The sequence below is a fragment of the Myotis yumanensis genome, unplaced genomic scaffold (genome assembly GCF_028538775.1).
Source record: "Myotis yumanensis isolate MYYU_CA2020_CCGP unplaced genomic scaffold, mMyoYum1.0.hap1 SCAF_2, whole genome shotgun sequence".
In the NCBI taxonomy this organism is placed as follows: Eukaryota; Metazoa; Chordata; class Mammalia; order Chiroptera; family Vespertilionidae; genus Myotis; species Myotis yumanensis.
In genome coordinates this window covers 166598502-166615340 of record NW_027223753.1, presented here as the reverse complement: position 1 = coordinate 166615340, position 16839 = coordinate 166598502, and the positions used below count along the sequence as shown (strand labels likewise).

At 37.5% G+C, this 16839-nt stretch overlaps 1 protein-coding gene across 5 annotated transcripts in view; it reads right to left on the bottom strand.

Moving 5' to 3' along the window:
* The window catches only part of ATP13A4 (ATPase 13A4), a 118593-nt gene that overhangs the window by 69230 nt on the left and 32524 nt on the right, over positions 1-16839 (bottom strand). For all 5 annotated transcript variants that reach the window (XR_011470313.1, XM_070406547.1, XM_070406549.1 and 2 more), the window contains 5 exons: positions 9857-10003; positions 5357-5427; positions 5187-5267; positions 3590-3659; positions 1986-2120 (listed from right to left, as the gene is read on the bottom strand). Coding sequence is in view for 4 of the 5 variants with exons in the window: in XM_070406547.1 (XP_070262648.1) it covers positions 1986-2120; positions 3590-3659; positions 5187-5267; positions 5357-5427; positions 9857-10003 (504 nt within the window). In the remaining variant the exon portion in view is untranslated. The remainder of the gene's footprint in view (positions 1-1985; positions 2121-3589; positions 3660-5186; positions 5268-5356; positions 5428-9856; positions 10004-16839) is intronic.

Sequence of the window (16839 nt, the reverse complement as noted above, 5' to 3'; positions counted from 1 at the left end):
TAAAAGACTAGAAACAACCTAACATCTATTAATGTAAACCTGGTTTACATCTAGAGAAAACATATTTGTGCAGATATGAAAAGATATTCAAGATTTATTCAGTAAAAATATGAAAGTACGTCAATGACAGTATACATATAATGTACTTCCATTTGTGTAAAACAAATTAATGCATATGTGTATAATATTGCTGAAAATATATGGAACATCTGGTCCCAATAGATGCCTCTTGAAAGGTAACTTGGACACTGGAAGAACTAAAGTGGGAGAAATATTTACTTTTTATTTATACTGTTTGAAATATTTATCATATCCATATATATTACACTTTCTATTAAGAAAAAAATAGCTAAAAATTACTTTTTAAAAAAATTAAAACTACCTTAATTTTAAGGCCTTAAGATCATAGTGGTGACCTTAACAAAAGTTGTTTAAATAGTCATGAGAGAAGAATCTAGGTAGTATAGGCAAAACATGAGAAGGAGATGAGTAAATCATGGCAGTGTGCATAAAGAACTCAAGATGTTTTCCTATAAAGGGAAGTAGAGAGGTAGACTAATAGCTGAAGGCGAAAGAATGGTCAAGAGAAGGAATCGTTTCATTTATTTAAGTTTTTTTTTGGTTTTTTTAAAAATATATTTTATTGATTTTCTACACAGAGGAAGGGAGAGAAACAGAGAGCTAGAAACATCGGATGAGAGAGAAACATCGATCAGCTGCCTCCTGCACACTTCCCATTGGGGATGCGCCCGCAACCAAGGTACATGCCCCTGACCAGAATCGAACCCGGGACCCCTCAGTCTGCAGGCCGACGCTCTATCCACTGAGCCAAACCAGCCAGGGCTATTTAAGTTTTTTAAGTTGGGAGAAGCTTGACCATGTTTAAGTGCTAATGAGAAGGCTCTTGAGGAGAGGGAGCAAGAAGGGATCATCCGATGGCTGGATAAGCACTCTGAGCAGGCTGGAGAGGATGCTCTCTCAAGGCAGGCAGAGGGCACTTTCTCCTCTGTAATGAGAGATCGGGGCAGGATGGAGGGGGAAAGAAGGGTCATTTGACAGCTGGAAAGTGGAGAGTTGAGCAAATTCCTGTCTTATGGTTTCTATCTTTATGAAAAAATGTGGCAAGGTTATCTGCTGAATCAGAGGAAAAGTGGAATATGGGCAGCTAGGCATTTCAGAAATGTAAAAGGAGATTTGGTTTGAAACCTTGTCCAGATGAGGTGGGCATTCATGATTTATAGTGAAATCAACTAATCTGTTCTATGTGACTTTTTTTCCAACAGCACCTACATGCCCTGGTGTAGACATAAAGAAAGCCATGATAGCCGAAACCGGTTTGGCTCAGTGGATAGAGCGTCCGCTTGCGGACTGAAAGGTCCCAGGTTCGATTCCGGTCAAGGGCATGTACCTGGGTTGCGGGCACATCCCCAGTAGGAGATGTGCAGGAGGCAGCTGATCGATGTTCCTCTCTCATCGATGTTTCTAACACTCTATCTCTCTCCCTTCCTCTCTGTAGAAAATCAATAAAATATATTTAAAAAAAAAAAAAAAAAAGAAAGCCATGATATGGATTTGGACTTTGACAAGTAGACACCAACCAAACATAAAAAGCAAAGAAGTTAATATTATACAGAGATTCCTCCACCTTCCACCCCTCTTCCATCATCTTCAACATCCATCAGTATTTTCTAGATATATTTTTTCATTTATTAATGATTCATAATTTGTGCATAATCTTCTGCCTAATCACCATGAATAAGCCAAAGAGAGAACAAAAATAACTTGAAAGTTTAGGAATTGGGATATGAGAGAAGAAAAAGAACTAACAGTAGTAGAACATCAGCTATTGTGTTAGATATTAAAAACATGGTCTCTTTTATTATGGAGTGGACAATAACCATGTCCTGACTGTCCTTTCTAACATAATTTCAATAAAGTTATTACTGCTTTCTTTCTGAGACTGTAAGTTTTGTGGGAAAACTTACCGTTCTGAGATCATATACTGTCAAAGCTATGGAAATGGTGGACATAATTATGATGGCAAAAGCATATTCCTTATAGTCTTCACTAAACCACAAACAAACACTGAAGAGTTGAAATATGTAAAATGGATTTAAAACCTGTTGGCAGACAAAAACAGGAAGATGGAAAGATATTTAGGCTTCGCACTTAGTTATTCATTGACATTCACTTTCATAATCATCTCTATGACATAAATCGCCCACACAATACTCTTATTATATTTCTTCAGGAATTGCCATGTGCCAAACACTGCACTAAGCAACTTCACCTGAATTTACTCACTTAGTTCTCATAATTACATCATTAAACAGATGTCATTGTTTATCTCCATTGTAAAGATGAAGAGACTGAACCTTAGATCTTGAGAAACTTGCCCAAGGTCACACAGCTGTGACTCTCCTAGACCAAGACTTGGACTCCAGCAATCTGACCCCAGAGTGCCTACTTTTAATCACTACTACCCTTATAATTTACAAAGTAGTGTCTCACATATTTTTATATTGACTATCACAACAGTTGTGTAACGAGTAGGTATTATCATGTCCAGTTTACTGGCCTTCGGAAAGATGAAGTATTAGTTCAGGTTTACTAGTATAAAGTTAGAATGCTTCCTGGTTTTCTATGACACAGTATCTGCCATAATTGAAGCCATTAAAGACTTTTACATTAATGGATGAGTTGAAGGTGGTATTTCCTCATAAGAGCCAAGCTGAGAGTGGTAAGCTATAACTGAGCATCTAGAACACTGGGGAAAAGTAGAGGCTAACTAACTCCTAACAGTTGTAATCCTGCTTTGGTTGAAAACATTCTGTGCCCTTACTCAAATTCCCGCCTGTCTAACACAGGAGTGGTAATCTTGCCTCTGGTTAGGGAAGAAGCACACAGGAACTTTGCCTACCAGATTCTGTTGCTTTTTTTCATGCCTGAAAGCTTGCTAGAAATATTGAGAAAGTACCTTGAGTTTATAAGCTTTATTTTAAGACAATGAGGGGTGGAGGTGAACTGCAGGAGAAAACCCAGAGTATAGCTATGTGGTTTCACAAATAATCACTATAAAATGAAAAATAAACCCAGTGATAGAGCCAAAGAGGAAAAATTCGCTCAGTAAATGATGGCCAAATCATTCTTTTCCTCCCACACACACTTTGAGATCAATAGAACTAAGAAGGCTGAACAGATGTTTTTCTTCCTACAATTTTGGATGCTAAAGAAATTGCATATGTTTTCCATAAGAAAAGAATAGGTTTTCAATTTTTATGATTATTTTAGTTACGCAAAGTTGAGACAGACTAAGAAACAAAGGATTAAAAAATAAAAAGAATTTGTATTCATCTAGTCAGTAGGGGGTAAGTAGACACATGAGCACCATATCTTATACTGTGTCAGGCATTGTGTGCAAAAGGTGGACTTCAAGAAAAAGAGTAGAAAAATATATAAAGAAAACATGTTTGTCATTCTTTTAAAATATCCCAAATTACAGTTACCTATTAACAAGTAGCATACTTGATTGTTTGACTAGAACCAAACTCCTTTATTTTCTATCCAGCATCAAAAAAAGTAATATTACCTCTTTGATGAGCAGTTTCCAAATCGGTGTGATTTCAACATCAATAGTATTAGGCCCACATATTAACCTCCTATTGGGAAAGATCACAGATCACTCAGTAACTAATAATAAAAATGAAACTCATTTCTTGCCCTTTCAAAAAATATCTAGTCCATATTCACTTTCTCATTTTAGGGATTAATGTAAGCCTCCCTTGTGATAGACCCCTAGTCCTTCTCAAAATAATTGGTGAGGGGGAGGGATACCCAGGTACCAAAACAATAAATACAATCATACTGCATCTATTAAACTAGATTCTTTCTGAAGTCTAAATATTTCCCTCAGGGTAATTTTGGTATTTAATATTAGCAATTGTCTCATTCAAGTGTTTCAAGATTGGCATGCTCCCCAACCCTGGCTCCAAAAGAGGGATCAATAGGAGAGAGTAGTTCTACTGATAAGGAATACTGTAACTACCTTCCTACTCCCAATCAGTTATAGGAAGCTGTTTCAATTTTGTTTCAATGTGAATGAAAAGGTGGTATGCTCTCAAAAATAGCTCTACACAGAGTTATATAGTCCTTTAGTTGAAAACCCAGAGTTGTGTTTCTTTGATCACAGCAATGACCTTTATGAGTTTTTTGCAGTTGAGAATACTAACCACTTTCTCTGTGGTTAGCCTTTCTCTTTCTTTTCCACTCTTTCTTTTCCACTCTTTCTTTCTACATAAATGTTCAGATCCAATGGCTTGGTCGAATATATTAGAGCAGTGCTTCTCATGCTTTAATGTTCATATGAATAACTTTGTGATCTTGTTAATATGAAGATTCTGATTCAATAGGGGTGAGATGTGATCTAAGATTCTGCATTTCTAACAAGCTTCCTGGTGATGCTGATACTGCAACATTCTAGATCTATTTAAGGTACAGGAGATGGGGTGTAGGGGAATGTGAGAATCACAGGAACTTAGGACCAGCAAGGCTTTTATAGAGTTCTCCTCCCCCTTTTAACCATTAGGAAACTAAAGCCCAGAGAAGAGAAACTATTTGCTCAAAGCCACAGGGTGAATTAGTGACAGGTTCTTGATATTCAATCCAATGCCTTTCCTAGAACTTCTTTGCCTAGTAACTGATTTGGAATTGTGGAGCTGTATGTCTTGCATGGTATTCTTCTGCCGCTCCACAATTTTTACTTAACTATGTTATCATAGGATAATATATATTTCCTGATTGCAGTCAAAACTGGTTCAACCTTATTATTATAATAACCTTAGAAGACTTGTGTAGAAAAGAAAGAGCACCAAACCTACAGTCAGAAGTGTGAGACTCAGCTCTTTATCATTGCCCATCTGTGTGCTCTTGTGCAGATCATTAAACCTCTCTTAGCCTCAGATTACTCATCTGTTATATTGGGATGAATGAGGTGTCTGTTCTACCTGCCTCACAAAGCTACTCTGATAAAGTGAGATAATATATGTAAAAGCATTTAATTCAATACAACTAAGGAGAGCATTATAATGTTTTCTGATGTTGATCAGTTAAGATGATGATTAACTTATCTATTTGGCTAACTGGTAGGAATCTTTTTGAATAGGTGTAGATAACAATATGCATAGTACCTAATCTCTTGTTCTTCTCTTGTTAGACCTGATCCAAATTTTAGATGTATCTTGGCAGAACTGAGCCAGTCTTCCAACGAGCTAAAATAGTAATAATGAGAAAGATATATTTAGCAGTAATATTTTTGAGATAATATTTTTCTTTGTTTGCAATTGTTAAAACAACTTACCCAATTTTCTGGAACTGTCCTTCTAAGTTGTTCCAAACATATCTTATTTTCTGCACTTTTATGTATCTCACCTACAAAAGAAAAGTACTAAGAAAGTCTCTTGTTTGAGGGTCAGCATATATACGATGTTTAATGGCTAAAGAAGCATTTGTGGAAGAAGCAAAGATAGAGCCCTACTATGGGTATTTAAGATTTTATCTTTTCCTAACTTGTCTTATCCTTTCCGACTACACAAATGGCATTCTTCATTAGAAGTCATCATTCAAACAACCTGAATCTTGGGTCTATTATATGGATAAGTATCTGAATAAAACTCAGTCTCCGCATTCCACTACCTTATAACCTAACAAGGAAAGAAAATATATTACAAAGCAAAGAAAACTATACCATACCATCAAATATGAATAAGTCAAGAGATTTTAAAAAGTAAAAATATAGTATTGAAATACTATAGAAATATGGAGAAGGCAGGTGACAGAGGCATTGTGGAGAAAATGACATCTGAGCTGCAGCCTTGAAAGACTGGAAGAATTTTGCTCAGATGAGATGGCAAGAGAGCATTTCAAAGACATTATGCACAAGTTAGTTGTGGAAGAGGGGCAAGTCAGTGTGCCTGTTTAAGAAATGGAGAAGGAGGGTGGAAAGATAAATAAAACTCAGCCCTAGCCTGTTTGGCTCCATGGATAGAGTGTCGGCCTGCAGGCCAAAAGGATCCCTGGTTCGATTCCAGTCAACATGTACCTTGGTTGCAGGCTCCTCCCCAGGGCTTGTGCAGGAGGCAACCAATTGATGTGTTTCTCTCACATTGATGTTTCTCTCTGTCTTTCCCTTTCTTTTCAACTCTTCCTAAAAAATCAATGAAAAAATATTCTCTGGTGAGGATTAAGAGAGAAAGAGAGAGAGAGAGAGAGAGAGAGAGAGAGAGAGAGGAAGGAAGGAAGGAAGGAAGGAAGGAAGGAAGGAAGGAAGGAAGGAAGGAAGGAAGGAAAGAAAGAAAAGAAAAATAAACAAGATCAGATAGTACTGCCTTAAATGCTAGATGAGGTCTGTAGGACTTTAGAGTCAATGAACTTGCAGAGTACACTAAAAAGGGGGCACTAAAGAGGATTAGGCTGGTAGCAGGTACTAGAAGAGGGTGATAAGGTTATTGCAAGAAAAAGTGCTCCAGGAAGTGAGGATCTGAGAGTAGGGTGGGAAAGAAAGGAAAGGCTAATGTTTATGACAATTTTGCCTTTTTGTTTCCGATTTCTTTAAGCAACTTTGTATATGAATCTGAATTTCCATTAACTGGTGACCTAATTAAGCACAAAGAAAAGCAGTGAGTCTGTCATATTGCTATGGAGCAATGGTTATAGCTTCATTTTGACCATTAGAATCAACTGGAGAGCATTGAAAAAGTTGTGATACTGGGTCCCACCTCCAAGAGATTCTGATTTCATTTATCTGGGGTGCAGCTGGGCATAAATATTTTTAATTTCCTCAGATAATTCTAATGTGCAGCCAAAGTCAAGAAACTGTTCAAGACTTCCTTTTATAGCTACTCTAATAATTGTGTCCTTGAGAACTTCAACTAAATGTCTCTGCACCTCAGTTTTTTGGTGAATAAATCGAGGCCAGATCATTATTGAGTTCCATTGCCACTCCTTTGAACATTCCTATACATACAAATATTATAGTCAATATAACAATTAGATAAATACTAAAACTGGGAAAAGTATATAGCTGGTACATAATAAGTGCTCAATACATTTTTTATTAAATAAAAGAAAGAATGTTTTGTACACCACATGCCAACTAGACATAGAGTTTAAATTCCTCAGCTCCAAGACCTGGGCTACCTCAAATGAATCTCCGAACTCTGTTCATAAATACATATGAATACATAAATACATGTGAAGGTACATGGTGCATGCATGTAAGCATACACCCACACACACACACACACACACACACACACACACACACACATTTGTAGTTACCAAGTAAGAATGTTAAATGCTGCACTTTTTGTTTTTACAGAATGGGTGTTTTTCAATGAGGTTGGTTGCATAATATCTTTTAAAAATAAATCCTATTTTCCAATTGATTTTGAGCATAAGGTTTGAATTAATTGCTACTGGAAATGATTCTTTCTCCTTCACAAGTTGCAAGTTCGAGTGAAGAAGAGTATTTGAAAGTAACCAGCACAGATTATGATAGTTGTCATGGCCCATCTTTGAAACTCAAATTTCTTGCCTAACATCTTCTTTTCCTTTCCCATACTCCCTGCAATTTTGCTAATGGAGCTGTATTATAATCATAGCTACTGTTTATGAGTACTTGGGAGCTTTTTACACATCCTCTTTAGTCTTTTTCATCACCCTGTGGTAGGACAGATATTATTTTCATCTTCACTTCACCTCCAAAGTTCATTTTGATTAAGTAACTTGTCCAAGATTGAAGCTATAAAGAAGCAAGGCTAGAATTCAAACTCAAGCCCAGCTGGCCCCAAGTCCAGTTTCTCAAATAATCTAATAATCAGGCTAGTCTCAGAAGAAGTTCTGAAAATCCCATAACTTCCAGGAATTGTATAAAGGGAAGGTTCCCTACTTTATTAAGTCTATAAGTTCAAAATTCATGTTGGAAAAATTTTAAAGGACAAATGATGGTAGAATGTGAGGCACTGCCAAGTTAGAGAACATGGGTCGAGAGGCTGTGAAACCACAAACTGAGATTGAGAAATTTATAAAACATATTGGACACAAAACATCAGCAGAGGAAGGCAGCAATAATGAGGAATAAAGAGGTTACTGATAAGTTTTACCTCCGGCCAGAAAAAAAGAAATTCCATTAACTCCTGACAATTTCTAAAGCCATTCTTCAGAGTAAGAAGAATGACTCTGTCATAGACCTTTTAAATGCCTTTGAGATTCCCCTAGCAAGAAATATCTCTGCCTAGAGTTTCTCTGCTTCCCTCATCACCTTCTGAGGCTCTAGGCTGGTAAGAGGGTAAGCATTATACTTGCAAGAGGTGGAGTTTATTTGCCCATTTCCTGGAATTTGAGATAAAAAAAAATAGTAATTAGGAAATCAGGGATCTGCTGCAGGGTGAATTTCCTCTTTCAGCTCAGATCCAGGAAGCTTCCCCTCCCTGGGCTTCCTGCTCTTCGTTTCTTATTGGAATATGTTGTAAGAACATCTTATTGAACAGGTTAGACCCTGGGTTTCAATATTGCATGCAATCCTACAAGATGGTTTATAGAGTCTCTCTTAGCTTACATTTGCAAACTTGACAAAGTTCTTAGCTGCAGTCTCCAAACTCCCTCTAAAAGGCCCTGACTGGTTATCATTTTAGTTTTGTTGTCTTTGTTATTGCCATCAGTGTTGTCATGGCTGAGCCTGTGACATCTCTAATTTTAATGAAAGTTTCAGTCCTTTATGAATATAAATCACCTTAATATCCTTCTTCTCCTTTTAGGTTCAAACAGTCCTGAGAAACAGGCAAAGATGAAGTAACTACTCTTGTTTTACAAATTAAGAAACTCAAAGCTCAGAAAGGCAGTAACTAGCCAAACTCCCTGTGCCTTATGCTGGTAAATGAAGATATCAAGCCTGGGTACCAGAATGTTCCACTCCAAGATCTCTGCCCCTTCCTCATATTTTGATTCTTTACTTGAGCATTCCTTCATTTGTCTGTCCACTTATTTGTCTGATGCAGTTAAAGATGCCAGAGCTTAATCATACTCTGAGGCCATGTCCATAAGGGTGATTTTGGATGTTTATTTCTCCAGGTGAGTGGCCACCTAATAGATTAAGCGATTGTTAGTTGGAGGTGCTTGACCTCTTTTGATTTTGAGTAGTAACAATTGACAATACAGAAACTGTTCAACAATTGACTGTTGTTATTTTTTTTAAATTGACCTGGAGCTCATAAAACTAATTTAAACAGCTGTTTACACACACACACACACACACACACACACACACACACACACACACACACACAAGAGAAAATTGTCAGTCATATAAAATATTTAGTATGAATGTTAACTAGTCATAATCCAAGCAGTGCTCATTTAATATGGAGAGGTGGAAATAACTCAAACACATTTGAATGATAGACTCAAAATAACTCAAACACATTTGAATGATAGACTCTTGCAGGTGACTCCTGGGCTATTCCTGGTGATTAACATTATTGCACAATGAGCTCTGTTACATAGATTATAATACAGGGCTTGATTCTACTAAGAGCTAATATGTACTGAGCATCTACTATATACATGGCATCATATTAATCTTGGTATACCTCAATTTATTAGCAATTAATATTAGAGGTGGGCAGAATTTAGTAATTGGTCCAAGGTTGTCATCAAGGTTGCACATAACCATTTAAATGTTCTACACCGTCAACTGAAAATTAACACAGTGGAGGATCTGAATTTAATCTTACATTTTTTGGCGGGGGGGGGGGGGGGATTAAAATTTTCTAGCCTCAGCAGTAACCATGAATGTACTTACCTTTAGTTCTGGCTTTCTTATAGCTCTATTTATGAGACACTCCTCATCTGTAATGAGAGGGTGGTCAGGAGTGAGACCAAATGCGCCGTTTAACGCTGACAGGTAGATCCACATTACCTTTTTCCGAGAGTAGGTTTGGAATTCATCCTGGGGAAATAGACACCAAACCCCCCGTGAAGTTAAGAGATGTCATCAGGTTAAAATTCAACCTAAAAAAACATCATTTCAATATAATTCTATATGTTTGTGGAACTAATCAATATTCTAGACAGAATTATATACCTTTGAAAGCCGGTAGATATAGAGCCCCGAGGGAAAGACTCTTGTCATCACTCACTGAGGACATGGATGGGAGGCACTGGCACACACAACAGAGCATGAGAGTCAAGAGGTTGATTCTCAGGTAAGAGCTGGTTTTCCCTATTACCCTCCAGCCACAGGCTGTAGCCAGATGCAAAATGTCAAAGGGGGAAAAAAGCAAGTATTCTAAAGGGTTTCTTTGAGTTTCTGAGGGTGAGGAATCCAGGTTATCGAAACTCTGCCCATGTTTCCAAGCTTACCTTAAAGTCTACCACTTCCAGAACAGCCCCTTTAACACCCACTCAAGGAGTGAGGGTAGGGATGGAATCTGGGGTGGGAGAGAGGCACAGAGGGCTGTCACTATACTAACTCCAGAGATTCTAACTGTCCCACTCTTGTGCTCCTAATCACTTTCTGTTTTATATTCTCCTAGTTCATCTAGACCAGTGGTTCTCAACCTTCTGGCCCTTTAAATACAGTTCCTCATGTTGTGACCCAACCATAAAATTATTTTCGTTGCTACTTCAAAACTGTAATGTTGCTACTGTTATGAGTTGTAATGTAAATATCTAATATACAGGATGGTCTTAGGTGACCCCTATGAAAGGGTCATTCGACTGCCAAAGGAGTCGTGACCCACAGGTTGAGAACCACTGATCTAGACTATATTGAAGGCAAAGACCTTCATATTCCATCCATGTGGACAACTGCAACCAGCTCAGTGGCAGTCTGAGAATGAATGGGAAAAAAAAAGACTAAATGCATGGACTGAACATGCCCAAAGGTGATTGTCAAGACATCAGCACAGGTAGGATTGGAGAAGGTACTTTCTTTCATGACCCTCACTGAAGCTGCTTCCCTTTGCAGGTCACCGATGACTTCATCACAGAAGAAAACTAGAGGGAGCAGCGCTGAATTGCGTAACAGGTACCACAGTGGTCCATTATATACTGATGTGATAATAACAGTGGCTATTATCTGAAGGGGTATATGATACACATAAAATCTACTTGGCTGCCTGGTGAACCACAGGAGCTAGGAAGGATAGCAGGGAAAGTCACGCTTGAGAAATAATATGATGCCTGGGGAATGTAGGTCAGAGCTGGGAATTGTCTCTACCACACCCACTCTTTTCATAAACAATGTCTGAGCTGACTCTGTGCACACACACAAACACACAATCTGTGCTGGCCTGGCTGGAGCACAGACACAGCCCCGCCCACAGTCCAAGGGCAGTGATAAGGCAAAGGGCAGTGCAATGGGGACATATTAGTAGTGTGGTAAGAATCTCTGTATCCTAATGGTTTAGGAGACAGTCACTCAAAGAAATTAGGGAGGTTCCAAAACTTTGAATTAGACCCTAAATGGATGGTTGAGATCTAGCCACAGGAAACTTAAAGAGAGGAAAGGAGAATATGTATTCTAGGCTAAAGAGGGAGCAGGAGCTTGGAGTCTATTATTTTTCCTATCTTGAAAAAAAAATCGTCACTTGGAAATGGCTGCTTCCATTTCAGTCTGTTTCTCAGCTCTCTCGAGCAGTTAATGATTTGTGAAATACCTAAATGCACCAGAGCAGCTACTACCTTAAATAATTGCTTTGTATGCTTTGTAATACAAATAATCCACACTACCCGCAAAGCTAGAGTGTACCTTCTCTTTCTCAAGAGAATTAATGAGATCAGTCCTTGAGCTCTAAAAGAGTAGATGTTAAAATAATTCAAGAGTGCATTTCGAAGAATTGAACGTACACAGAGGACCTATGCTTGACCTAGACAGAAAGATGGAGAAGGAAACATGGGCATTTTTTATTTCCTAAGGCCTTGCACTTCCTACACCTGAAAATGCCAGGTGAGCTTTTATCTTTGAGTGAAATGAGTGACCTTGCTTATCTTCTTCCAACATTTGCTCTGAGCACTTCATCTCTTAGAATTTAAAGGCAGTATAGCAGTCACCTAAAGTTCAGGCCAATGCTGTGACTTATCCCCTTGTATAGGAGTTTTCTCCACACAAAAAATATACTTCTGAATTTGCCTTAAAAAGAAAAAATAATCCACTCAATGGTTTAGGAGACCTTAGGAAATCAGAACCTTTCCCTTGGAGATGGAGACATTGCAATGCTAAAAAGCTGAACTTTCACTGAAGTGAAGTAGAGAATTATAGATGAAGTAATAACTTACATGTCTCAGGATCTTTCTAAAACACTGTGCTACCTTTAAAGACCCATAACTTTGGTGGCAAACTATTCTTTCTGTTATTAAGTGTCTCTCTTTTGTTTTTTCTCTTTCCCCCTCTTGGCCAGGCCCACTGATACTCCAATCAGCATGGCCTCGTAATCCCAAAGTCACCTGGCTGGAAAAAGTTGACATTGGCTAAAACCTAGGATTTAGTTATAAAAGATAGAGAAATGGTTTTAAGCATTGGAAAAATCTCACACTAATTATTTTCTCAATATTCCTGGGACATGTTGACCAAAAAAATGAATGTGGTGAGTGCCAAAGAAGGGATGTTACATGACAAAGTGAAGGCTATGTCTATGTTTGTGTGCAAAAAAGAAAACCCCAAACAACTCAGCACATGTTTCCAGAAAGACTGGTGTTTTGGACTTATTTGTTTTTACAATCATTTTCTTAAATATCTGGAGACGCATTATGTAGTTAAGAAGTAATCAATAAAAAGTTTAAATTGGTTTAAAAATGTGTGTAGTAACCAATGGCCATGGAATACCTGCAAGCCAGGCATAGTTTCATCTCAGCGCTTACAACATCCCACTTCATTTAGTCCCTATGACCGTGAGGGAGGTACTATTGTTAGCCCCACCTAACTGAAGAGGAAAAGGAGGCAGAAAGGGGATATCTTGTCTATTATAAACTGAATTCCCCAAAATTCATATGTTGAGGCCCTGTCCCCAATGTGCCTGCATTTTCAGATAGGGCCTTTAAGGGGGTAATTAAGGGAGGTCATAGGGGTGTCACCCTAATCCACAGGGCTGGTGCCCTTATAAGAAGAGGCAGAGACACCAGAGCTCTCCGTCTCATGTGAGAACACAGAGAGAAAGCACCTGGCAGTCTGCCAGCCAGGAAGAAAGTTCTCACCAGAAACCAACCCTGCCAATCTTGATCTTGGACTTCTCTCTTCCAGAATACTGAGAAATTGCTGTTGTTTAAGGAACCATCTGTGGTATTCTGTTCTGCCAGCCCAAGCTAACATATTGCCCAAGGTAGGTCAAGGGAAACACTGGGAATCAAGCCCAAGCACTCAGACACCACTCTTTACTCTTAAACCACTTCACAGTATGCCTTTGGAGAGTTTGTCCCTGGACAGGGAGTAATAAGATCTCCAGTTTAGACTCTAGTTCAACTTTCAGCAGAAACTCTGCTTTCATTATGTACAGCTAGTATTCCTGAGCATTTCTTTTAACTTCTCTTTGCCTCCATCTGTAAAGTGGGGGGAAAGTAACCTCTACCAGTAAAGACCAAATGAGACAATATATATGCAAATACTTTGCAAACTGTAAATCACAAAATAAGTTGCACTGCCTTATAAAGGATAATGGTCTCAAAACTATTTGTCTGAATATAGAATCATTTCTGAAAGGCCAACCCACAGCATCTCTGGTATTTCCAGCTAAATGTTTAAGGAAAAGCCTTAAATATTTGAAATAGAGGGAGGGGGGAATAGGATTCAGAAGAGGGAATGTGTACTTAAAGGAGACATAATACTATCTTCTCTTACTTCCTCAATCTTGATGTTTCATTTTAGTGTCTTTGTAATACAGTGCTGGTAGAAAACATGAAACCATTTATTACAGATTCAATTATATTTATTTAATGGAACTAATAAGTGGAATTAAATAAGTATTTAACACCCGTTGCAGCCATGTGCTAGGTGCTGTGAGGAATGAAAAGTAAGCCATAGTTTTTGTGTTCAAAAGCTTATAAACTAATAGAAGAAAAAAGCTATAAAAAGGAATGTGGCATAGTAGAAAACAACTCTGGATTTTGAGTCAGGAGACAGGTTCAAGTTCTTTGTTCACCTATTCCCTTTACCTGGACTATTTCTCATGTGCTCCTCTCCACCATCACCTTTGAACTCTTATTATCTGTTGAAGCTCAGGAAAGTCTATCCATGAAGCTTTCCTAAGTAGTACTTAGAACAGTTGGAATTTTTACATGTATTTGTGTAGTGATCTCCATGATGTCAAAAACCCTGATTTTACTCATTGTTATACCTCTGCCCCCGGCCATGAGCTACCACTGTGGCTGGCACACAACCTGTGCTCATCAAATTTATGAAGGAGGGAGGAAGGGAGGTAGGGAGGCACCTAGCTGACATTTACTATTTGGAAAAGTTTCTTGTTCATTCATCTGTAAAATAGAGATGATAATGCCCCCATTTTCCAAGGTTATTACAAGAAGTAAATAAAATAATCAATGAAATGCTATTTTATAAGATGTAAAGTGAATGCCATTTTAATATAAGGTAGACTGCTAAAAGCATTATAGCAGTCAAAGATAAAAATACAGAGCTAAAAGCGAATGAAATTCCCTCCAGAACTGGGGCAGAGAATGGATCAACAAAGCCTTAATAGAGAAGGTAGTATATGGCAGATGAATGAATAGGGTTGAATAAATAGAGATAGAATACCTACTTTCTACATTTACTCTACAGAGAATATATGTGTATGAGTGTGTGCATGTATGTACAGATGTATGTGTGCTTGAGTTGACTCCTCACCAGAATGTCACTCTGTAAGGACAGGTATTTCTATCTGTTTTGTTCATAGCTGTATTCTCAATGCTTATAACAATATCTGAGATATGATTAGAGATCAATGAATATTTATTGAATAAATAAATAAGAATGAACAAATAGAGGAGATAGGGAATATAAGATGAAATGTTATGAGTGAAAGTTTAAACAAAACATAGAAAATGGTGTTGATGTGGGAAGCCTGGGCTTGGAGACACCAGGTTGCAGAGGAGGAGAGTGGAGAGGAGGTAAGAGATCCAGGAAACATGACTACAAATCCTTGTGGCTGATGAATACCCTGATGGGCTTGTGGACTTTAGATCACATTTGCACTGCTGATTCGCAGAATTTCTGACTTGGCAAACAAAAGCCCTCTAGCACTGGCACCTTTAGGTGAAATGGAAGGAAAAATGCTCCTATTATTAAAACATTGAAACTAAATTCCTTTGGTCAGGCCTAATAACCAATCATCACTAAGTCCTTCTCTGCACAACATGAGTCTTTGACAACATGTGACATACAATGACAGTGAAGGGAAAAATATGTTTGTTATTATAATAAAGATGAAAACTATGGAAATCATAGGAGCATCAGAATTCAAAATGCCAGTGAATATAAATCATGTTATTTGCATAGAAATATGACATCGCTAGAGATATTGGTTAAAATTCAAAAGTAGATGAATAATGAATAAAATGTCACTTTTAAAATTATAAAATAAAAGTGTAATTGCTCTTATCTTTTGGAAAAATCTCACTCATAAAGGCACTTAATATGAGAAGGGGAACTGAAAATAAACAGGGTGCTAAAGACTTTCAGTCAGTGCATTATGACTTTTTTTTAAATGTTAAGAAATTACTACCTAATCAGCATCTGTGATAATGATCTGTAATCTTACCAGTGTGAGATTGATGATAAGTATCAAGTCCTGATTTTTAATAACATAAATAACAGATATACAACATATTTTCAAGTCATCTAGTCCTCAATGGTAAGTCTTTATAGTCCAATGATTGTACTACAATTCAAATAAAATATCCTTATGTGTCATTTTAATGCAAATAACCTAGCAGCAGACTTTTAAGCTATTGGTACCCAATGCTTATTTTTATCTAAGGCTCAGGAATAATTAAGTTCTTGTCTAATTACATAAAGTCTAATTTAGAATCTCATTTATTTAGAGAGACTCAAATCCATTTTAAGTGACACACAAATGCAAGTAATTAAAAATTAAAATAAATTAAGATGAAAAAGGCAAGATTGAAGCTGATTTTCACTGTTCTGATTATTTGAGAAAGGCCATGAAAGGGTAGAAGGGCTTAGTAGACTTGCAAAGGGGCTAAGAAAGAGTCAGGATGATAGAATGCAGCTCTCTGAGGTACCTATGACTTTTTAAGTCTTTCTAGTCTAGGTCCAGTTGCAAAGCTGATAACATGCAACTAGGAGAGATGACTTGATTGGATATCAATTGGAGTTGTGGATTCTCAGTCACAAGAAACCTTCTCCATGTCTCCTGTCCTAGGAGAGAATGTCAGTCCTCCTGGCTAGTTAGGGGAGGACACAGCATCCAATGAGCTGGGCCAGTATATATGGGTGTGCCTAGTCTACAACAAGCTCTTTGGTACAGCAGGCTCATGTAGTTGCTTGAGCAGTAATATATATATATATATATATATATATGTATATATATATATATATATATATATATGTGTGTGTGTATATATATTCACACACACACACACACACACATACACACTAGAGCAGTAATAGCGAACCTTTTGAGCTCGGCGTGTCAGCATTTTGAAAAACCCTAACTTAACTCTGGTGCCGTGTCACATATAGAAACTTTTTGATATTTGCAATCATAGTAAAACAAAGACTTATATTTGTGATATTTATTTTATATATTTAAATGCCATTTAACAAAGAAAAAT